The sequence below is a fragment of the Lactuca sativa genome, chromosome 1 (assembly GCF_002870075.4).
Source record: "Lactuca sativa cultivar Salinas chromosome 1, Lsat_Salinas_v11, whole genome shotgun sequence".
Lineage (NCBI taxonomy): Eukaryota > Viridiplantae > Streptophyta > Magnoliopsida > Asterales > Asteraceae > Lactuca > Lactuca sativa.
The window spans coordinates 18,222,331-18,247,112 of NC_056623.2; the positions used below are offsets into that span (position 1 = coordinate 18,222,331).

Sequence of the window (24,782 nt, forward strand, 5' to 3'; positions counted from 1 at the left end):
TACAGGAACGATAAAGAGAGAAAACTGTAATGCTACCGTAATGCTATCGTCTTCTAGATCGTTAACCTAATATGCATGCAAGCATATACTTATATAATAAACCTAACGGACTCTCGGTTGGACAGGCCCAAACCGGAGTACAAAACAAATGGACTAATAGCCGAGCCCAATGACGCAATCCTTGAACGAATCTTCAACCCAACAAACTCCATTCAAACTTAAATTTTTTTCGTTGTATTCTTTGTAATAAGTGTTTTTCATTGACATATTACCCTATCAATTTCGATGTGCGGAAGTAATATTTTTTTTAGCCTCAAAAAAGATTATTCCTTGAAAATTGTGAAGAAAAAAACTTCATAGCTTTTACAAACGATATTCATAATATTCATCATATCATTTGTGTTCTCTCAATCATATATATATATATATATATATATATATATATATATATATATATATATATATATATATATATATATATATATATATATATATATATATATATATATAGAGAGAGAGAGAGAGAGAGAGTTAGGTTCAAATGTTTTCACTATCTATTGTGTGCATGTATGATTGATTCTAAACCAATCATTTTAGTTATTTTAAGAAAGTAATTAATGCATATTAAATGTTGAAGAGGTAATTAATACGCATTATATCTTCAACATGTAATATGCATTAATTACTTTCTTAAAATAACTAAAATGATTAGTCCAGAATCAATCATACATGCATACAATAGATAGTTAAAACAAAATAACCTAAATATATATATATATATATATATATATATATATATATATATATATATATATATATATATATATATATATAGAGAGAGAGAGAGAGAGCTAGGTTCAAATATGGATTGACATCTATTGTGCGGGCATGTCGAGAATGTTATTATGTAAGAATGAAAAAGAAAATATGTTGTTTGATAATGTGAATATGTTCATTCTTACATAACTATTGTCATTATTACGCATTCTCACTAATTAAGTCGTATATAAGGTTATTATAATTTTTTTTATTATTCTCATTTTGTCAGAATGTTATTAGAATGTTTAGAGTCGTATTTTGCAAGAATGAAAATGAGTGAAAAACGATGTGTGAGAACAAAAATGAATAAAAATCAGTGAGAATGCATGAAAATGACAATAGTTGTGTGAGGTTGAACGTATTCACATTACTAAACATCATATTCCCTTAAAAATTCTCATAGTATAACATTGTCCACACGTCTTCACAATAGTTGTCTATCCACATTATAACCTATATATATATATATATATATATATATATATATATATATATATATATATATATATATATATATATACTAGTTTATAACCCGTGAGAACCACGGTTATACAATTAATTAAACTTTTAAAATAAAACTAAAAATTATTAATCAATTATTTTAAATAAATTTTTAATTAAGAGATTTTTTTAGTTATATAAATTTTAATAATTGATTTAAATAAATATGTGAAATTATATCGCTTTATAATGTGTATTAAGTTTATTTTTATTTTTATTTTAATGTTATTAATTTAATATAATTAGAGTGGGAAATTTAAAATTTGAAATTTGAAATGGAGAATCAATAGGTTTACAAATTTCATGTATTAATTAGGAGATATAATATGATGACACATATCAAAATGAGAATAAAATATGCATTAATTGGTAGGCTTAATAAGATGACACATGTCAAAAGGAGAAAAAAAACTATTCTTTTATTAGATAGGAAGATATATATATATATATATATATATATATATATATATATATATATATATATATATATATATATATATATATATATATAATGAAAAAGATTTTTGACAGGCCACCCACATTTTTATAGATGGTGGTATGCAAAAATTATGGTTAATTTGGTCATTTTCTATTTTTATGGGCTATTGTTTTGTAAAAACTGTTGTTATGGTTACTTTCTTTCTAAATTATATGGTTCACGTATAAGATATTTCTAAAGTATTTTAATAGTTTTTTTTACTTATTTGTGCATTTTAATCTTAATATAACACAATACTTCAATAAACTTAAAATTTGGAATGGTAAGGGTACGTTTGGTTGTGGAAAACTGTTTTTATTTTCTAAAAAAATGTTTTCAGCAAAGAGAGTTAAGTTTTCCCTTTTAGTTTGCAATAAAAATTTTAAAAAATGCATTTGGTTGCAGCGGTGAAGTTTTAATTTTCCGTCTTAGAAATTTAGAAAATTTTGAAAAACTGTAGAACTCGTTTTTCTAACTTACATACAATTTGGAAAATTGAAATTTTTTATTTTCTTAGAAAACTTTGGAAAAGTGAACGAACCAAACACGTTTTCAAAATTTCCATTTTTCTTGGAAAATTTTACTAGAAAACTGAAAAATTTTCCACGACCAAACATACACTAACCTTTTCTAAAATACAAATAGTATAATTCTCACTCCTAGTTCCTAGATAATAAACTTTATGTCTGATTTTTTTTTCTATCCATCATATCAAGATTGTTAGCCTTTTTTTTTTTTTTTTTTCTTTTTTTCTTTTTGTCACTTTCTTGTTAAATACATAAGAAAATATCATCACTATCAGTTTTCTTTCTCTTCCTCTCACTCTCTTCACCCTTTCTTCTCTGATGCGATGTCATGGATCTCAATAAATATCTGCTTACATAGGTAATATACACCACGATATCTTCAAATATCTCATATGATAGTTGTTTTATTCCCTATGTTATTTTTAATATATTCCCCACAGTACTTGTAATAACAAATAAACAACTAAATAATATATCTTCAACATATAATTCTTGTTCTCCACCATTTGAAAGTTCATCAAACTTACAAATATAATAACGTTAATTGTTTTGGAGTAACAAAAATGTTAAACCCAAAACATCTTTTCATACAAAAAAAATAAACAAATAAAAATTATGCATACTATATTTTGGATCTTGTGAAGTTACCTTGACGTTAAGGAATGTAATTAAGATGATACTGGTTATGGTCGTCATCCTTCCAATGATTTTGATTCCAGTAAGATTGATCTAAGTTTCCTGTTAGATCAAACAGACCTTCATCTGTACTGTGTTGCCAATTTTCTATCCCTGCAATTCCACCGTTGTTTCTCCTGCTTCCATAAATGGATAACTCAATGTCCGCCGCCTGGTCCATGAACCCCATTGTTTCCACCGTCCATTGAATCTGGTTACAGTTATGATTCCCAACGACATCCTCTGTGTTCTTCTGCTGCAACTGGAAGGATGGAATGTCGGATAACTGATCCGTCGATGAGGTCATCATGTTGGTAAACGCTCCGATCTCCGATGACTTGTTTCCAGCTGATGGGTTGTTCACCATTATAGGATCGAAGGTAGTGATTAGAGTAGAAGACTGAGGGATATTGAAGAATCGTCTGGATGATTCATTAAAATTAAGCATCATCGCCGGGGTTGAGTTTGTAGAATTACTCCCTGAGGCATCCGTCGTGGTAATACTCGTCGTTGTTGTTGCCGTTCTATTCGGCGTTGAGCTTTCGCTGCTTGAGTTTTCTGAATTCGAAGACTTGCGCTCGGCGGCGACGGCGTCGGAGCAAGGGATACTAATCCTAGATTTTGGCTTGCTTGAGCGCTTGGCTTTACGGATGCCGCCTCCGACGGGAACGTTGCGGAGTACACCGCCTTTTGTCCAGTATCGCCGGCAACTTTTGCAGAAGTGGCGTGGCTGAGACAGGTTGTAGTTGTTGTAGTAACAGAATTTTGTGTTTGAAGAGTCGCAACGTGGACACTTCAAATCCTGGTGGTGGTGCCGATACCGTCTGTCTCCTCCTCCGGCGAACAACGCATCTCCTCCGCCGCTGCTCTCAAACGAATGTATATCCTGCATTTCTTCGAATCTTGTTTGTTTATCCTTAGTCAAAAGATCTGATTATAATAAGTGCTTCTGAGCTTAGATGCCGTTTTACGAATGTAGCCCTACCCCAAGTAAAGAATCACAAATTGCTCCTGTGTCACTACTAACTCCATTAATGATAATAATTTAATAATTAATTAAGTTTAGAGTTACAGGAATAGTCCATTTGGTTTTGGATAATTTGAATAATTGGTCCATTAATTTTTTTTTTTTTTTTAACTTTTTCATTAACTCTTATAGTTTTTATTTTATGTTTTTGTTATATGTTTGGTCGCGTAGGAACTAACTCATTCGTAAAAAGTTTGTATTGTCTTTTTTATTTTATTTTTAATTAATTTAATAATTGTTTACAATTAAAGAAATTGTTCGATAAACATGTGGGTCCCACCTCTATATTCCTATCCCATCCAACCTACAAATTCCCCTCATCTTTTTTTTCTCATGTGGCTAGTGTTGGGTTGTGAGGATTTTTAGCCCAAAAAATACACCACGAAAGTGTATAAAATATAAAATCACAACTCATGAACTCAAAAGTAGATCCATTTTCAAGCAATCTAAGCAACCAAAATCAACCATAGGATAGTATAAGAAAACTTACATTCAAAGCCTTTGATTTTTTCTTCTCGCTAGTCGATCGGATGGGGAGGATCCAAAAAAGAATCTTTCTGATGTGATTGCACCCAAGACACAAATCAATAACACTGGAACCATCATAAAGCCACTAGCACAAAACCTAGACAATTAGGGTTTCTGGACGATTTTCGTGGTGTATGTATAGACCTACGTAGCGCGCCAGATGGGACGGTTAGAGTTTTAGTGGGTGTTTGAGAGTGCTTTTTAAAATGATTTATTGACTTATTGGCTTTTCAAAAAGCCAATATGTTAAAAAGATGTTTGGTAAACACTAACTTTTCAATGAAAAAATGATTTTTTTTCAAATATCTAAGAATTCTTGGTTTTTCTAAAAAGTCAATAAGAAGTTGGAGAAGCAATCTCATACACACCCTTAGAGAAGCGAGAGGACCACCTTATTTCTGAGGGTTTTCACAATTACATCAACTCTCAAATCTGGTTCTATGGTCTTTATTTATTGAGAAATGATTTAAACCATAATGGATAATTACTTGGTCACTAAGTAATTATCCTTATATTTGGTAATTATCAGACTTTTAAATTCTTACACTTAGGCCCTTCCAGATCTAAAAGCATCGTTGTAACGGCCTGACTTCTCTCAGCTAATATTTTAGGAATTTATCAAAGTTTTTATATACAAATGCAAAATTCCGAATTTCAAAAACATTTATATCCTAGGATATTATTACGCTTAACCCATATCATAACCAAAATTCAAAGCAATAAGGAAGTATGTACCAAAATAAAAATCTATATCAAGTCCAACTGATTGGTGGTTCGATCACCTCTCGTATAATGACTACGACACATGAAAATATACAACATCAGATAACAAGTCCGATGAGTTACAAAATACACTATTTTCATGTCATTATACTTTACTTCTCTTTTTTCTTTCTTTTCATACTCTATTATTTTGTTCTCTTCTTCTCATACTCTATCATTTACACTATTTTTCTCATACTCTTTCATACTAATCTTATTTCTTCATACTCTAATCTTCTATTCTCCTTTTTTATACTCTTCTACTCTATCCACATATTCTCATAATCTTCTAATATATTATCATCTTCTCATCTCATTTTTTATTTATTGGAATAGTGTTCAATTTCATAACTAAATTGGTAAGAATATTCATTAATAGCAGGGTCCTTTTTGTGTTTTCCTCATTGAACCAAATAGTATTTAAATGTTTTAAGAGATATATAAATAGTTTGTTTATCATTTATATGATGATTAATTAATTAGAAACTAGCTTGAAACTAATTAGAATTAATCTAGAATTAATTTTTGCTTATTAAATGTGCAGGGACTAAATTTTAATTATTCAATAGTTGAATGATTACTCTGTATTGGCTTCTTGAAGAACTCAAAATCTACATCAAAGGTCTTCAAGCATATTGGTTTTTCTAAAGGTTAGTAAGTTTTATCCCGTTGTTCAAATCAATTACGTTAAAGATCCTTACATGTTTTGGTGTTTTGTTGCCTAGATTAAATTTGTATGCTTTTTGTTGCCATGATAATTAATCTAAGAAGTATATAGAAAACCTATCAGTGTTATCAGAGTCTTGCTTAAATGATATTTTCAATACATAATGGATTGAGTTTAGATTTTGTTTACTTGAAAAATCCAAAATAAGGCTATCATTAAGTTAAAATTTTGGAGTGGTATGGATTTAAAATTGGTTTAAAATATTTTTTGTGATTATCTCCAAAAGGATTTGATTTATCCTGATGGATTATCCAGGATTTAATAAATAACCAATATTCAAGATAATTAGAAAGCCTAGGAATTTATGAAATTCACTATGGGATTTTAAAAAATCCTAGTGACTCCTAGATTTTCATGGTAATGTTCGTTAGAGTATTTGAATTCCTTCCTTACATAGCAAATTTGAAAAGGGGATGGTTAAAAAGACACCCCATTTTACCATATAGACACCTTAAGTAATTTTTAAAATATTTTTATTGGTTGAAATTGCATTGTTTGCCGAGAAAGCTGATTATAACTAATTGATTATAGGTTGGCTTTTTATAAAAGTGATAATAGGATGTCTAATAGGTATCTTATTAGCAACACCCGAAGAAAATTTAAATAGTCAAGGCTTTCAAGGGATTAGTTATTTTAATAGTTTAAATTAATTTTGGATATATATATATATATATATATATATATATATATATATATATATATATATATATATATATATATATATATATATATATATATATATATATATATTAAATTCAGAATTTTGATAAATATTAGGATTAAATTAATCATTATCATGATTTAATATTTACGTCGTTAGTTACTTAAACATGGATAATTATGATTATTTACTTAATTCAAATTTGATTTCTAAATATAAAAATTTCAAATTATTGAATATTGATTGGAATTTTAATGGTGATTTAATATTGTCATGTGTTCTCATATGGTTAATTAGAATTAATATGATTAAACAGTTCTGAAGTTTTAAAATGTTTAAAAACACACCATATACTATATAATAGTTTATAAATAGTATAACTAAATTACATATGTCCTCACATGTTTAAATACATCGATAGTCAGATCACGACTATGCCTCATCCTTTCTAAGCACTCTAAGATGATATAAAGAAACGACCTATAAAATGACTGTTGAATGGGTGTCATGTTCACCCACCGATATTTTTGTGGACCAATGGAGTTATTCCGAGATGAGTACGTTCCCTAGGTGGAGAGGGAATGATTGGCCCAGGAGTTTCTGTCTCTCAAGCAAAAGACAGAAACAGTGTCAGGGATTATGAGGATGTTTCATGGGAGGGCGTTGTTCTACCCTGAGCACATGTCTACAGAGCAGGCACATGTGAGCCAGCACTTGAGCATTTTAAGGCGATATATCCGGAGTTCGTGGCGAACTCATCATATCGGACATTGGCTGAGCTATAGACCAATGCCAGGAGGAGGGAGATTGAGCTAGAGATACAGACTAGAGAGGAGGGAGAGTCTTAGGGGAGAGAAAGGAGACCAGTGCAGTCGTAGCCTGCGATCAAGCGGGTTAAGCCCGCTGATACGAGAGCAGGAGTCCAGAAGGTCCGCACTTGTGGCAAGTGCGACAAGAGTCATGGGGGATCTTGTCGAGCAAGAATTTGCTACAAATATGGCAAATAGGGGCATATGGCGAAGGACTGTCCCAAGGGATTTTTGGTTTGCTTTTGCAACCAGACTGGCCACCGGAAGGCCGAGTGTCCTCAGCTCACTCAGGGATCAGCCCAGGCTTCTGCTCCTGCTACTTTGCGCGTTACTGATAGCCATATGGGGAAGGCCGAGGCTATGAGAGCTCATAGGAGAGCCTTCCAGCTGACTGCGGAGGAGGTCCGCGCAGCACCTGACGTTATTGTTGGTATGTATCTCCATATTTATGATATTGTTGTTATTTATTTATGCTTATATTGTCTTTTATATAAGTACTTTTCTTGTGAATTATGTGTCTTCCTTGGTGTTATTTGACTCAGGTGCGAGTCGATCATTCGTGTCTTTATCCTTTAGTCGTCGCATTAGTTTTAGACGCGAGGCTTTGAGTCGACCACTGAGGGTTTCTTTAGCTGACAAGCATGCGGTTTTTGCCACTAATGTATTCCGGGGATGTGTTTTGGAGATTTTCGGTGTTTACTTTTCGATAGATCTGGTACTGATAATGATGGGAGATGTTTGTGTCATAGTGGGCATGGATTGGTTGAGCCGATTTGGAGCTGTGATTGACTTCGAGCGTCAGATAGTGACGATACGAGACCCTAGTGGGGAAGTGCTTACGTTCTATAGCGAAGGGCCTTGATTGGGATCAGCTTTCTGCTCTGTCGCCAGGGCAAGGCAGAGTCTACAGCAGAGATACATGGGCTTTTTAGTGTATGTGATGGATACGCAGGTTGCCACTGAGAGGCCGATTTCTATTTCCGATGTTCCAATGGTATGTGATTTCCCGGATGTTTTCCCTGAGGAATTGTCGGGTGTGCCTCTTGAGAGACAGGTGGAGTTCCAGGTCGATCTGATTCCGAGGACTGCGCCTAGTGCCAAGGCACCATATCGCCTTGCGCCGACAGAGATCCAGAAGCTATCCTCGCAGCTCTAGGAGTTGTTGGGGAAGTGTTTCATTAGACCGGGTAGCTCGTTGTGGGAAACGTCGATCCTTTTTGTCAAGAAAAAGGATGGTTCACACTGGATGTGCATCGACTACTGGGAGTTGAACAAGTTGACGGTCAAGAACCGTTATCCACTACCAAGGATCAATGATTTGTTTGATCAGTTGTAGGGAGCATCTTGGTTTTTCAAGATTGATTTGAGATCGGGTATCATCAGATGAGGGTCTGCGAGAAGGATATCTAGAAGACGACCTTTCGTACTCGTTATGGGCATTACGAGTTTGTGGTGATGCCTTTCGGGCTCACCAATGCACCGGCAGCGACCTCATGAACCAGGTGTGTAGGCTCATGTTGGATCGGTCGATGATCGTGTTCATCGATGATATTTTGGTGTACTCGAGATCTAGGGAACAACACAAGGAGCATCTTCGGGAGATTGTTCGGGTGTTGAGGATGGAGAGGCTTTATGCCAAGTTCTCCACGTATGATTTCTGGTTACGAGAAGTCCAGTTTTTAGGACACCTCGTTAACCAGAATGGGATTTTGGTCGACCCGGCCAAGATTGAGGTAGTTATGCAGTGAGAAGTGCTGAGGTCCCCATTCGAGATCAAGAGTTTTTTGGGTCTGGCAGGCTACTATCGGTGGTTTATCAGATATTTCTCCAATATTGTTGTTCCTCTCACCAAACTGACCAGGAAGGGTGTTGTCTTTGCTTGGGAGCCTGAGCAGCAGGCATCATTCAAGACTCTTCGCCAGAGATTGTGTGAAGCTCCAGTTTTAGCCCTTTCGGAGGGAGTAGAGGACTTCATAGTCTACTATGATGCATCCATATCGGGAATGGGTGATGTGTTGATGCAGAGGGGCATGTGATAGCATATATGTCGAGGAAGCTGAAGCCTCATGAGACGAGATATCCCACCCAAGATTTGGAGTTGGGGCGGTGGTATTCGCCCTCAAGATTTCACCCCACTATCTTTATGGTGTCCGATGTACCATATACACGGACCATAAGAGCCTAAGATACCTTATGGATCAGCCCAACCTGAATATGAGACAGAGGAGGTGGTTGGATGTAGTGAAAGACTATGACTGTGAGATTTTGTATCTTCTTGGCAAGGCTAATGTGGTAGCCTGTGCCCTGAGTCGTAGAGCAGTGAGTGCTCCGATTCGAGACGTGTGTATGAGGATGATGGTGATGACTCCAGTCTTAGATACCATCCGAGAGGCCCAACCGGTGGCCATGAGACCAAAGAACCGTAAGAGAGAGCGGGTGATCAAACAGATTTCTATGTTTGAGACTGATAGTCAGGGGATTATAACCTTCCATGGGCAGATATGGGTGCCATATACGAGTGGAGCCCGATAGATTTTGATGGAGGAGTTCATATGTCGAGATTTTCGATCCATCCTGGGGCCACCAAGATGTATTTGTACTTGAAAATGGATTATTGGTGGCCCTATATGAAGAGATATGTGGCATGGGTAGTCGAGAGATGTTTGACATGTCGTCAGGTTAAGGCAAGCACTAGCGTCCCCATGGCCAGTTGCAGCCTTTGGACATTCCCCTGTGGAAGTGGGAACATATCTCCATGGATTTTATTACCAAATTACCGACACTACTAGAAAAACAGCCTTTTACGACGCTCATTGCGCGTCGTAAAAGGCTCAGACGACGCGCAAATGCGCGTCAAGGAAGGCCCTGTCATAAAGAGAGACGACACGCTTTTGCGCGTCGTCTATAGACGACGCGCATTTACGACGCTCATTTATGACGCGCAATTACGACACGCGTTTACGACACGCAATGCGTATTGAGGAAGGCCCTGTCATAAAGGAAGATGACATGCATTCGCGTGTCGTAACCTTACGACGCGCGTGTTAATGACACGCAATGTGTATCAAGAAAACCCCTATCAAGAAAGGCCATGTCATAAATAAAGATGACACACATTTTTGCGTATCATAATTTTAAATGTTAAAAAAAATATATTATTTATTAATTTACTAATTTTCAAATTAAATTTGTATTTAATGTCTCGTAATAAAAAATAAAATACCATACAAAAAAATAAAATTCATTGCATAAAATTTAATGTCATACAAATAATAGATGAAAGTACATTGCTATTTCTTCTATTTATCGCTATACTATTCGATGAAATTTCAATGTGACATTAAAGTAATCTCCCCAATGTGACATAAGAGACAATTTGATTACATAGAACTTGAAAAATGTGGGCATCCGACCTCAATATTTTCTATCTTTGCAAAAATCTTGTTACGCACTCCCCATGTGCTAATTAACCTACAATTTTCCATAAAACTTACAACTTAAATGAGTATATGATAAGAAACATCTAATGGAATCACAAAAGAGAAACTTCACCTCCTTATCTTTATCAGTGAGAGTTGGCAGCTCAATACATATTTGGGATACATGCAAGGTGAATAACGAACCAGATAGAGTAGCAGAATTCTTTATCAAACAAACAACATCCTTTCCTTTCACCTCATTTACCTGTGTATTAATAAATCAAAATTTGATAATTTGCAAATCATCAGTGGTTATAATTTTTCCTTACCTCCAATTACTTATAGGTTAACAGTTGACTGAAAAAAAAACAAATTATTAGACATTATATAAAGTAGAAAGTTATAAGATTGTATATTTGTGCCTTATAAAAAATTGTTTAAAAAGTTATATAGAAGGAAATGTAGCTTATACATGAACAGAAACGACAGAGGGACATGAATCCCAAATTGAAAAATCGAAAGCGATGTGCAATCACCTATTAAATTAAAGTTTATGCGATACAACAAATTTATAAGAAATTAAAGAATAAAGGTTTATTATATAAAATAAATATGATATTCATATTATAAATTATACCTGTAATTCAACAGTAGAACCTCCACCACGAGCACAAAGTTCTGCTTGCAAGCATTCTAGTTGTTGGCGCATCCTTAACATTTCACTAGACACCGGATCCCTATTCACCTATTAAATTGTTTAAAAAAGTAATGATTTATTTGTGTATTATAGCATCTCACTTTAATATTTTTTCTATAATAAGCAAATAAATGAAACCATGTTGCTATTTCTAGCATATAACTCAAACTTACCACAGGCTTATTCTGTATATTTTGAGTCGTGTTTGCATACTTTAAAGTGTTGAGAGTCTCCTCAGCATTTATATCAGCAGGACTAACACAGGTTGAAATTAGGAAAAATTATATGTTTACTTAGTACTAAAGATTTTAAATAATAAACAAAATTATCATGCAGGTTATTTCCATTTTCCAATAATAAGGATGAGGGCATTTATGTCTTTTGTGTGGGACAAAAACTGCAACTTTTGTCCACTAGATTGTAACAACATTAAGAAAAGTTTAGAAACAAGTAACATAATAAAACATTAATTAGGCACACACAAAGTAAACAAACAAGTCAGGAGAATATCTAATAGGCTCAAGAAAACTCAATTACACATATTTCATTATATATCTATCATATCGTGTATGAGATTGAACTTTGAAGAGCGGTATAAACTCACTTATAGAGCGAAGTATTTAAATACACATAATTACGAATTTATATCACAGAGGGATTGAGTTTATAAACAGATTATTTATATAGCAAAAAAGTCAAACCTTAATGAGTCGGTTCTTGCGATAAACATTGAACCCTTGAACATTGATATCGTCTTTTGCATCTTTCACAAAACCTATAGTCACCACAGCCACCATCTGCTAGGTGGAAAAACAAGAGTAAAATTAAAATTCCTAAGTTTAACATGCACATAATAATAATAATAATAATAATAATAATAATAATAATAATAATAATAATAATAATAATAAAACTACTTAAGGATTTAAGGTTGATATGTTTTGATCGTTTCTTGTGCTTGTCCATTCACGACATGGTTGTGTTGGCTTATACGTAACCATCTAAGTTAGCATCATACCATTAACTATATTATGATGAATTACATCTTTTCCATGAAGGATGATTCTAAAGCCCTCTGGAATGCGCAGGTATAAAATTGCTGCATAATTCTGGACAAGTAAAAGAAAAAAAAGGTAAATTATACATATTATATGCAAATATAGCTACCACAGTTGCTCTTGTTGTTGCTGCCCCTGCCCCTACCTGACCTCCTCACCCCCTGTCCCACCTTCAGTAGGACTTTGTCCCCTGCTACATTTACACAAAAATCAACACAATTTGAGAACTACAAATATAAGACTTTCAATGTTTGTAAGATTAAAACCCAAGTTACTATTTTGGTTTTTTGACTTTTTTGCCCTTTTTATAAGTTGTTGTGTGGTGATCTAATTCGAAACTGAAACCGCTCATTCTAAGGGACAACAGGAACTGGAACATACTTTACACACACAAAAATAATCATGGAATGGGCAGCAGGAAAATGGCAGGTGTTCTAATGGTTCCAAGGTTGCATCCTGACTGGCGTAACTGTGCATTTCATTTGTAACACTAATATGAATAATTAAATTAAACAAGTAGGACTTGAAGTTGAAGGGCATTTATGTCTTTTAAGAAAAAGAAATAAGTTAAAAATAGTAGTAGTGGTACCGTATGCACTCCCGATCTCATTGGTGATTGCAATAGAACAGACAAGCAAAGCATCAGAGGCAATGGATTAAATAGTGATATAATTTCCAGAATTCTAACATAATTACCAAAATACCCTTAAGTCTAGATTATATTCCAACCTGAAAAAATTAATTAATAATAATCTTTTTAGGCTATGACCTCAAAGAAAACTAAAAATATAATATAAAATCGTATGATATGTTATTTAAAGGGAATCAAAAGAAGGGATAAACCACAGTTACTTCAAATCTGCATGCAGAGCCAAATGGTTCATTGGAAAAAATCCACAGAAAAAATCCTAAACAGTAGCTTCGTCCACTTTGTTCCTTGACTGCCCCTTGGTCTTTAATGTTATGCTCACTGCTTCTTGCTTCTACAATACCTAAAAAGTTAAGCATTAATTAGAAGAAAGTGGTGTTGGATCAATCTAATAAGAAACACAAACTATATAGAAAATCTCAACAGTGACAGAAAAAGGAGGATTCAGTTTTAGGGAAAATCTGTATGTGTACACGAAGAGGTTTGTTATGATAAAGGATATGTATATACTACAAAGCATTAATTCTTATTAACACAACCAACGGTTACATTTCAATTAAGACATAAATATATATACACGAATCATACGACAGTTACAACATTTCTAACCAAGACAACGATTGGTCATTAACTGCCACTAATATTTACCAAACTAACCCCTATAATAATATTAATTTCTAAAGTCTAACTTATCATTTCCAACAATTGGGACTTTAAATATTTTTATCTCCTGCATCTGTCATAACATATTTGTTGTTGATATTAACATCAAATAACAAACTGATTTATTTATTTAATTAAATTAAGTTTATTCATTATTACTACATTGTTAATGAATGTGGTAGTGTGACATGTGGGTTAAACAACAAAGGTCACAACATAGGACGACATGATTATATTTGGATAGAAGATATGAAATTGATTGAGTAGCATCACCTGGGCTTCTAGAGCCTACTTTTACAACATCAAATTGTTAATCAAGAGCTTATTTGAATCAGAGTCAATCTTCTTATGTAACAAAACGTAGCCTTAAGGATGTGAAAGCAATTAACTCACATATGTATACAAGGGTCAAAAACTCAAACCAGCCACCAATGATAGAGACAACCCATAAGGTAAAAATGACCTGCATGCCCAGAAGTTGTTTTTGTAGTTAAAAGTAGCATAAAATTCATCCATGTTAATAATAAGGAACCTCAAAAGTGGGTAGATATATACATACACTCATAAATCTCTTTATATCCTTCCCTGTAGTTATTTACCTCAAGTATAAGCACCCCTGATTGATCTGGTCTTTCAGCAAGAGAGCAACACAATCACACAGATCTTGTGACAATCTAATGTCAGGGAAGTTTGGAAGAGACCAGAATGGCACCAGACATTTGCTTTTGGCGCAAGAGCAAGTATTAGAAAGTGACATAAAAATGGAATAAGATGATAGCCTATCCTCTCAAAGAGAAGCCATATGACAGTTGTAGAGACCAGAATGGCATCAGACATTTGCGTTTGTCGCCAGAGTAAAATATCAGCAGCTGAAAATAGAGACTTAAGTTGATCAAGATGTCTGAAATTCTAAATTTGAATACATTACATATTTTCATGATTGATATCAAGAAATAGGTATGTCATATGTAAAAGAAATTCCATTGTAAGTGCAACAAGCTATGCGCGTCTTAAATGGAATCACCTACTTTACCAAACCAGAGTAATACCTATATCTTTGCCAAGTTTGTTGACCCATTAGGGCTTCCAGCAACACCACTCCAAAACTGTAGATGTCACTCTTCACACTCAGATGACCTGTAATTTTTTCTTCATATTTACATTTCCATAATTTTTCTAAAAGAACTTGTTCTTATGCTATTTAACAAACATTAAACACAAATTTACCATTGCTCAGGTATCCCGGGTCTAAATAACCCAAGGAACCAATAATACGTGTAGTAACACCCGTTTTCCCGATTTCAGGGCCAAATCTCGCCATCCCAAAACCCCCTAGTTTTGCATTAAAATCCTGTATTAAAAATGAGTAGAAAAATGGTAAAATTTAGTGGTATAAAACCAAAATCTTAAGTAGATTAAGACTACCTGATCCAGCAATATGTTAGATGTTTAAGGAAAAAACATTAAATTACCATTATAAATTCAAAAGATGAGATAAAAGTATACCTGAACTCAAAATAGAAACAAAGAAACAAACATAGATACCTTGTACCAAAATCCAACATTGTCTAACTCAGATGATATTCAAACTCAGATGAACTCAAAAAAGAATCTTATATGATACTCAAACTCAGATGAACTCAAAAAGAAACAAACATTAGCTCTATTTTGCTTTTTTAAATCCAACATTATTGATTCTTCATTAGAGAAATCAAAGTGCAGACAAACATTGTAAGAAAAACCCTAAGTCGCTGGTGTCTAAAAGTCAATACCTTATACCAAAATCCCTAAATCGCTATGAGAGAGAAGTGAGGCCTGAATCCATTTTGATTAGGTTTGAATTCGAGGTTTTAGATTTGGTCAACGCCATTGATGAGGAGACCTCGCAGATCAATTACGATTCACCTTCGCTTTATCTTCTTGTTCTCCTCTTGATGATTTAAGACTCCGTCTCTACGACTTTACATGATATTTTTCAGAAAGGAGTCTTTGTGGAGCATTGGGGTTTTTCTTTATTTCATAACCCTCGCACGTATTGGGTTGAGAGAAAACGAGATAAGTGGAAGCTTAGAAGAAAATAAAACCCTAGCACGTGCTAGAGAGAAGGAAGGTGGCGATGGCTTAGGGTTTACAGAGAGACGCGAGGTAGAGAATGAAGGGAGATCTAGAGGAGAGAGTATCAGAGAGGGGAGAGTGGATTGCAAGGATGAAAGATAGATAGAAGATAGAAAAAACGAGGCGGGTTTTCAAAATTTTGGGGATTTCGTTTCCCCCTTGTCTACTAAAAGCGCGTTTCATTAAAATTATAAAGCGACAGGTACAGACGAAGCACGTTTAAGATAAAGCATCCTCCGTGTTTTTAATTTTTTTCTTGAGACACTAAATTAAGGGCACGCAATAATGCGTGACGTAAATCCTTAATTTTTTTAGAGAGATAACACTATTTTAAGGGCACGTCCTTTTGCGTATCATTAATCAATGCGTGTCATAAAAAGTGTGTCATTAAAGGTCTGTTTTCTAGTAGTGCGAGGACTACGAGGGGTGTCGACGCGATATGGGTGATCGTAGATCAGTTAACAAAGAGTGCTCATCTAGCTATAATCGAGAACTCTTCTACGGAGAAATTGGTCGAGGTCTACATTCGAGAGGTGGTGACATGGCACGGAGTGCCAACATCGATAATGTCAGGTCGTGATGTCTGTTTTACTTCCAGGTTCTGGAAGAAATTTCATGAAGAGTTGGGTACCCATCTACATTTCAGCATCGTATACCACCCGCAGACAGGCAGGCAGAACGCACGGACGATTCAGACACTCAAGGACGTGCTAAGCACATGTGTTATGGATTTCGGTGGGATTTGGGACTCCTACCTGCCCTTGGTTGAGTTTTCATACAACAAAAGCCATCACTCCAGTATTGGGATGCCTCTCTTTGAGATTTTATATGGGAGGAGGTGTCAGAATCCCATCTGTTGGGGGGAGGTCGAGCAGAGAGTGATGGGGAGCACTAAGATAGTGCTCAAGATGACAGAGCAGATCAAACAGGTTAGACAGAGGTTACTGACGGCCCAGAGTCTTCAAAAGAGTTACGCTGATCGGAGACAATCCGAGCTAAAGTTCCTGGTCGGCAATTTTGTCATCCTGAAGGTATCCCCAAGGAAAGTGGTGATTCGATTCAGGAAGTGGGGCAGGTTGGGCCCTAGATACATTGGTCCTTTTAGAGTGATTGCTCGAGTAGGTAAGGTAGCTTATCGGTTAGAGTTGCCTAAGGAATTGAGTCAGATTCATGACACCTTCCATGTATCCCAGCTGAGGAAGTGTGTATCCAATGAGACGACAATGGTTCCTTTAGAGGATATTCAGGTTGATGATTTCCTGAACTACATTGAGAGGCTAGTGTTGATATTGGACAAGAAGGTGAAGATCTTGAGAAATAAGGAGGTGTACTTGGTTAAAGTTCAGTGGCAGCATCGGAGGGTATCCGAGTGGATTTGGGAGCCAGAGTCTGAGATGCGTGAGCGGTACCTAGAGTTGTTTCCAGATAATGAATTCGAGGGGGAAGACTGATTCCAGTGGGGGAGAATTGTAACATCTCGACTCCCAGGTATAAAATTTAAATGTTTATTATATTCATATTGATAGGGCAACTCAACAAGTTGGAAGCCCCAACTCGTCGAGTAGAGACTGGGATATGGTCGCGTGATTTTAGAACCAACTCGATGAGTTGGAGGACTCAACTCAACAAGTTGGAGCTGAGTGTGAAAATCATAATTTTTAGGGTTTGTACCCTATATAAAGGACCTTAAGTCCTTTACCCCGCCTCCCTCATCACCTTATCACCCACAGACAAACCCTAATCGAGTTACCTTCTATTTTGAGAGTGTTTAAGGCTAAGAGTGTGTGTTTTGGTGCATTCCTTGAAGAGTGAAGAGCTTGGAACAAGAAGGAGTCTATAGATCTGGCATCCATTCAGTTGTAGCAGCCCTTTGAAGGTAAAAATCCATTACCCTTATCACCTGTTTGTTGGATCTCTCCATTAGAGAGTTTATGGCCATTTCTAGCTTCTTCTTGAGTCATTATTGGTTTTGAGCATGATTTGAAGCTAAGACTTCAGATCTGGACAATATTAGGCCCTTTAGGCCTAAGGACTCAAGCTTTATCAATCTTTGGCCAATCTTCATACCTTAAACCCCTTATTCAACCTTGTTTTGGCAACAATAGCCCCTAAATTCCATGCATGGACGTAAAGCTTGCAGCTTTACGTGGTATCTCAACCCTAATAGGCTAGAGCTAGAGATTGGAGCCTTAGTCCCGCTTAAAAGCGTCTGAATGAGAGAAAGGGCTAAAGGAACTCGACGAATTGGTTACCCAAGTCGATGAGTTGGTTAGGGTTTTCCCCGATGTTCTAGATACTGTATAAACTCGACAAGTTGGTGAGACAACTCGGCGACTTGACTCGAATTTTCCCGATTTTCTGAGAACATAACGAAATCAACGAGTCACATAGATGCACTCGACGAGTTGAGTCAACATGGAATGTTGAATTGAGTGTTGACTTCTGTTGACTTTTTAGGGTTTGGTCAAGTTGTGGACTTTGGAGACCATGGAGGGGTAAAATGGTCTTTCACCCTTTTTGAGATTTAGTAGAGGAGTCAGCTTAACATCCTTGGAGTTGTTAATATAAATTGCTAATTAGAGATGACTGTGATATATGGAGGCGGTGTCTAGACCGAAAGTTTGAGTGCAAGACATACTTGTTTACTTACGAGGTGAGTCTTCTCACTATACTTACCCGAGTGTTATTTATTGTGCGACCGGAGGGTCTTATTTATGTTACTGACCGGAGGGTCTTATGTGCTTAAACTGAGATATGTGATATTATGCATTTTGTCTTTTTGAGTTATGATGTATATTATTTTGTGCTTTTATTGAGATAGGACCAGAGGGTCCAAACCGAGTCGTGAGACCGGAGGGTCTGCACCGAGATACAAGACTGGAGGTTCCAATCGAGTCGTGAGACCGGTGGGTCTTCACTAAGACACATGACCGGAGCGCCTTATCGAGATATAGTCATGAGAGGCTAATTAGTTGTGTGTGGTATTTTGGGGAACTCACTAAGCTTTGTGATCACAGTTTTGTGTGAAATGTGTTTCAGGTACATCTCAGGATCGCGAGAAGGCGTCGGCATGATTGTACACACTAGCTTGTTGATTTATGTTTTGAGGATTCTAGGATATGTGACAAAAAGTTTTTATGGTTGTGTTTTGAAACATTTATAAGTTGAGTATGAGAGATGTTAAACAGGGTTTTGTGTGGAATTAAAAATGAAAATTTTATTTTAAATTTTAAAGTGTTACAATTTACGCGGTACGTGTATAGACCTACATAGCGTGTCAGATGAGACGATTAGAGTTTTAGTGGGTGTTTGAGAGTGCTTTTTAAAAATGATTTATTGACTTATTGGCTTCCCAAAAAGCCAATATGTTAAAAAGGTGCTTGGTAAACACTAACTTTTCAATGAAAATTGACTTTTTCAAATATCTAAGAATTCTTGGTTTTTCTAAAGTCAATAAGGAGTTTGAGAAGCAATCTTAAACACACCCTTAGAGAAGCGAGAGGGCCATCTTATTTCTGAGGGTTTTCACAATTACATCAACTCTCAAATCTGGTTCTAGGGTCTTTATTTATTGAGAAATGATTTAAACCATAAGAGATAATTACTTGGTCACTAAGTAATTATCCTTATATTTGGTAATTATCATACTTTTAAATTCTTACACTTAGGCCCTTCCAAATCGAGAAGCTTCGTTGTAACGGCCTGACTTTTCTCAACTAATATTTTGGGAATTTATCAAAGTTTTTATATACAAATGCAGAATTTTGAATTTCAAAAACATTTTATATCCTAGGATATTATCAGGCTTATAACTTATCATAACCATAATTCAAAGCAATAAGGAAGTATTTACCAAAATAAAAATCTATATCAATTCCAACTGATTGGTGGTTCGGTCACCTCTAGTACAACGACTACTACTTGAACATGCAACACATGAAAATCTACAACATCGGACAACAAGTCTGGTGAGTTACAAAATACACTATTTTCATGTCATTATACTCTACCTCTCTTTTTTTTTTTTTTCATACTCTATTTGTTTGTTCTCTTCTTCTCATACTCTATCATTTACACTCTTTTTCTCATACTCTTTCATTTTAATGTTATTTCTTCATACTCTAATCTTTTATTCTCCTTTTTTATACTCTTCTACTCTATCCACATATTCTCATACTCTTCTAATATATTATCATATTCTCATCTCATTTTTTATTTATTGCAATTGTGTCCAATTTGATAATTAAATTGGTGAGAATATTCATTAATAGCAAGGTCTTTTTTGGGTCTTCCTCAATGAACCAAATAGTATTTTAATGTTATAAGAGATATATAAATAGTTTATTTATCATTTATATGATGATTAATTAATTAGAAACTAGCTTGAAATTAATTAGAATTAATCTAGAATTATTTTTTGCTTATTAAACGCGCAGGGACTAAATGTTAATTATTCAATAGTTAAATGATCACTCTTTATTGGCTTCTTGAAGAGCTTAAAATCGACATCCAAGGTCTTTAAGCATATTGTTTTTTCTAAAGGTTCGTAAGTTTTATCCCGTTGTTAATATCAATTAGGTGGTTAAAGATCCTTACAGGTTTTAGTGTTTTCTTGCCTCAGATTAAATTTGTATACTCTTTTTTGCCATGATAATTAATCTAAGAAGTATATAGAAAATCTATCAGTGGTATCAGAGCCTTGCTTAAATGATATTTTCCCTACCTAATGGATTGAGTTTAGATTTTGTTTACTTGAAAAACCGAAAATATGGCTATCATTAGGTTAAAATTTTGGAGTGGTATGGATTTAAAAATGGTTTAAAATATCTTTGGTGATTATCTCCAAAAAGATTTGATTTATCATGATGGATTATCTAGGATTCGTAAATAACTGATATCCAAGATTATGAGAAAACCTGGGAATTTTTGAAATTCTCTAGGGATTTTCAAAAATCCTAGTGGCTCCTAGATTTTCTTGGTAATGTTTGTTAGGGTTTTTGAATTGCTTCCTTATTTAGCAAATTTGAAAATTTAAATAGTCAAGGCTTTTAAGGGATTAATTATTTTAAAAGATTAAATTAATTTTGGATATATATATATATATATATATATATATATATATATATATATATATATATTAAATTTAGAATTTTGATAAATACTTGGGTTAAATTCGTCATTATCATGATTTAATATTTATTTGGTTAATTACTTAAACATGGATAATTATGATTAATTACTTAATTTAAAATTGATTTTTGAATATAAAAATTTCAAAATATTGAATAGTGATTGGAATTTTAGTGGTGATTTAATATTGTCATGTGTTCTGACATGGTTAATTAGAATTAATATGATTAAAAAGGTTCTGAAGTTTTAAAATATTTAAAAACACACCAGATACTATATAATAGTTTTTAAATAGTATAACTAAATCATGTGTGTCATCACATGTATAAATACATCGATGGTTGGATCAAGACTATGCTCATCCTTTCTAAGCACTCTAAGATGATATAAAGAAATGACCTATAAAATGACTGTTGAATGGGTGTCATGTTCACCCACCGATATTTGCGTGGACCAATGGAGTTAGCCGAAATGGTTCAATAGGTTGATTTCAAGTTAAAAGTATTAACTTAAAAGTATCCAATCAAAATTCCCGTTTAGATATTAGCAAAATATGAAATGTATGCTAATTTATGATAATCCACATCAAATTCTTTATATGTCTATTAATGGAGTGTATGGGGTTAACAAAACATTAATTTGAGACTATAAGAGGAAGGGTGATGGGGAAACTCGATTTTATGGTTGTTAATGGAGCGTGTCTGGTTAACTGGCACATAAATCTGAGATCATAATGAGAATGAGTGTGTCATGCATCCCAACCACAAAAGGAAGAGCATAATCTGAGACTAACAAGCCATTGATAAAAGCAATGAATATCAAAAGATATAAGAATTTCATAGTGATCGAAATTGGTAAAGTGTATTACCTACCTAAATAACTTTGTGGTGTGTTTACGACATCCCTTTACATATCATGAAGCCAAATATGGATCCTAGCCGTAGTAAATAATTAATTAGGGTTAAAAAATTATTTTAAGGATTAAAAAAAAACAAGAATATAATTAATTGAATAATGTATACAAGAAAAATCCATTATGATCTACTACAATAAAAAACCTCTCGAGAGGATTAGCTGGAAGGATGATCAAATTCTTATTTTGAAATAGTTCTCATTTACGAATAAAAAGATCATGTGTGCGATAAAGCTCTTCTTAAGGTTTATCTAAACACTACATTCCAATACTATTAAGAACAATTAGAAAATTAATATACTGAATTGAATGAGATTTCATTTAGTTAGAGGTTGACTACGGTAACCAACTAAGCTAACAATGTACATATAATCGGTTCATTCTGATTCGATATGTACAACTAAGAAATGTCCATTAAAAAGTGGAATGGATGTAGAGATCCTTTGGTAATAACATAGCCAATAATAGAAAATCCAACTTCAAATACTCTCAAATTACCTATCATTACTAGAAGTGTCAAAATGAAAGAAAGGTGTTTCACATGCGTTAAAGGTGATTAGTGTTGGGATACCTAATCAGCCCCAAACGCCAAGGACAATAGGAAGGCTTATTCTGAGACTTGTTATGATAGACTATCATTTCCAAATTTAAGAAAAAGGACTAAGAAAGCATAAAATCGCAACACGTCTGATAGGTAAGACTAAAACATAGAAGAGATAATTTGATCATGGATTACGAGACCATGCTACTATCCATAGGATCAAACGATAACTCAATCTCGTGAATGTTTCATCCACAATCAAAATATAATAATTCACAATACCATTGGAACATTACTCCCAATCCTTAAGTATTTTACTAAAGAATGAAGTCCTGACATTCACAAGAATGTGCAGTGAATGAAAGGGAGTAATATGACTGAAGCAAGGAGAAAGAAAGTTGATCAGGAATATGAAGTTCTTGCTACAATTTATATGATCAAGAGATATCTTATTCTCCTAAATATTTAGTCTATGGTCTTATGATTCAATAATTGTTTATATAAGTTTCACGAGATTCTTCTGTCTCGTTTAAATGTAGGACATTTCATATGTTTTATATTTAAAAGAAAAGTCATGACTCTATGAAACTAGTATGTTAGGAACGATTCAAAAGGTTAATTCTGATATTTACAAGAAATATAATATTTTGAAATAATATTATTGAAAATAATAATTGCATTACTAAAGGTCCAGTTGGACAGGACTTTGAAATTCATTTGACCACAAGTCTTATGATTAATGCGACTCCTATTTGTCAAGGCAGTTGATAAAATCACTATGGCATAGTGTAAATATCCGTTGGAATTAGTTTTGACTAATGCTCCATTCATACTATCCACAATAAGTACCAACTAAAATAAATCTAAAAGATTAGATAAAATGTAATTTTGGAATCATTATCTTAAGCATGTAATCCAATTAGATCGTATCTTGGATATCATTTGATTATTTATAGTAAGTGCAAATCATGTTTATTAAGATAGATGACTAATACATTACTTGGTGATGTGTTAATATCTGATGGAATTAGTTTACACTAATGGACCATTCAGATAAACCACAATACATAGTAAAACTAACTTTGTGTAAACATGTTTATTTGATTAAACACCGAGATTGAAACCTTCAAGGGTTTAGAGTTTTTCATAAAAATGAAGTTGAGAATCAATTGGGCGAAAGGATAAGTTACTTAGATCCAATAATATTGGTGTGCATCTTAGTCAAAACCATATTGATCATCTAAGGAATCATAAAAAGGTTTCATAAATTGTCTCCAACACTGTCACTAGGAGTGTTGTTGGAAATAGATGCAAATAATTATTTGATTTGTTGATTAATAAGTCAATTTATGCTTAACAAAACAGTTCTTGGATTGTACCATGAATGGTGTTGCAAGAGTCCTTGATTTTACACCAATTTAGAAGGTTATGAAACACTCTCTAAAATGTCGATTAAGGGGCATCCCTCAGTAAGTACATTTGGAAGTCTATGATTATGAGGTCCATGTACTTCATGAAGTGCTAGATAATCAAGGACTTATATTAGAGATGTATCATTTTATTGGACATCCCTTCATGATTTTTGGATAATTTTTCTATAAATGTTTTGAGAAAAAAATGTTTGTTGTTTAAAGGGTAGTCTTCCAAGAGAGGGAGTTTATATCCTAACGCATTAGAGGGAGTCACATTGATCTTGATAAGATTCAAGAGTCAACCAACAAAAAACATATAGGTGGTCCTAACTTTCAATTCGAGTTTGAAAGAGTTATTAAGGAAACTATAACACCTATTTTCTGGTCATTTCTTTATTCAGGGTTGTGGACCGAAGGTCGATCATGTAAAAGCTTTGAGCCTAAGGAAGTAAAGTTTATACCCTTTGGAAGGATAATTTTGGTTGTCAGATCCTTGAATTGTGTATTGAACCGAAGGGTAGAAAAGAGAAAAGTTATAAACCAGGTTTCTTGCATGAATTATGGATTTTAGTTCGAGATATTTTTTCAAAAATAATTAGATATAATTGTGGGGATCTTCAAAACTTTTATGTGCATATAAAAAACGCTGAAAACGGAGTTGAAATGAAGAA

General features: G+C 34.1%; 1 protein-coding gene across 1 annotated transcript; it reads right to left on the reverse strand.

The window, feature by feature from the left end:
• Positions 1–2,768: 2,768 nt before the first annotated feature.
• LOC111915703 (dof zinc finger protein DOF5.4) lies at positions 2,769–3,907 on the reverse strand. Its single transcript, XM_023911334.3, has one exon. It carries the CDS (start codon positions 3,890–3,892, stop codon positions 2,981–2,983), a length of 912 nt encoding a protein of 303 aa, XP_023767102.1. The 5' UTR covers positions 3,893–3,907; the 3' UTR covers positions 2,769–2,980.
• Positions 3,908–24,782: the final 20,875 nt, after the last annotated feature.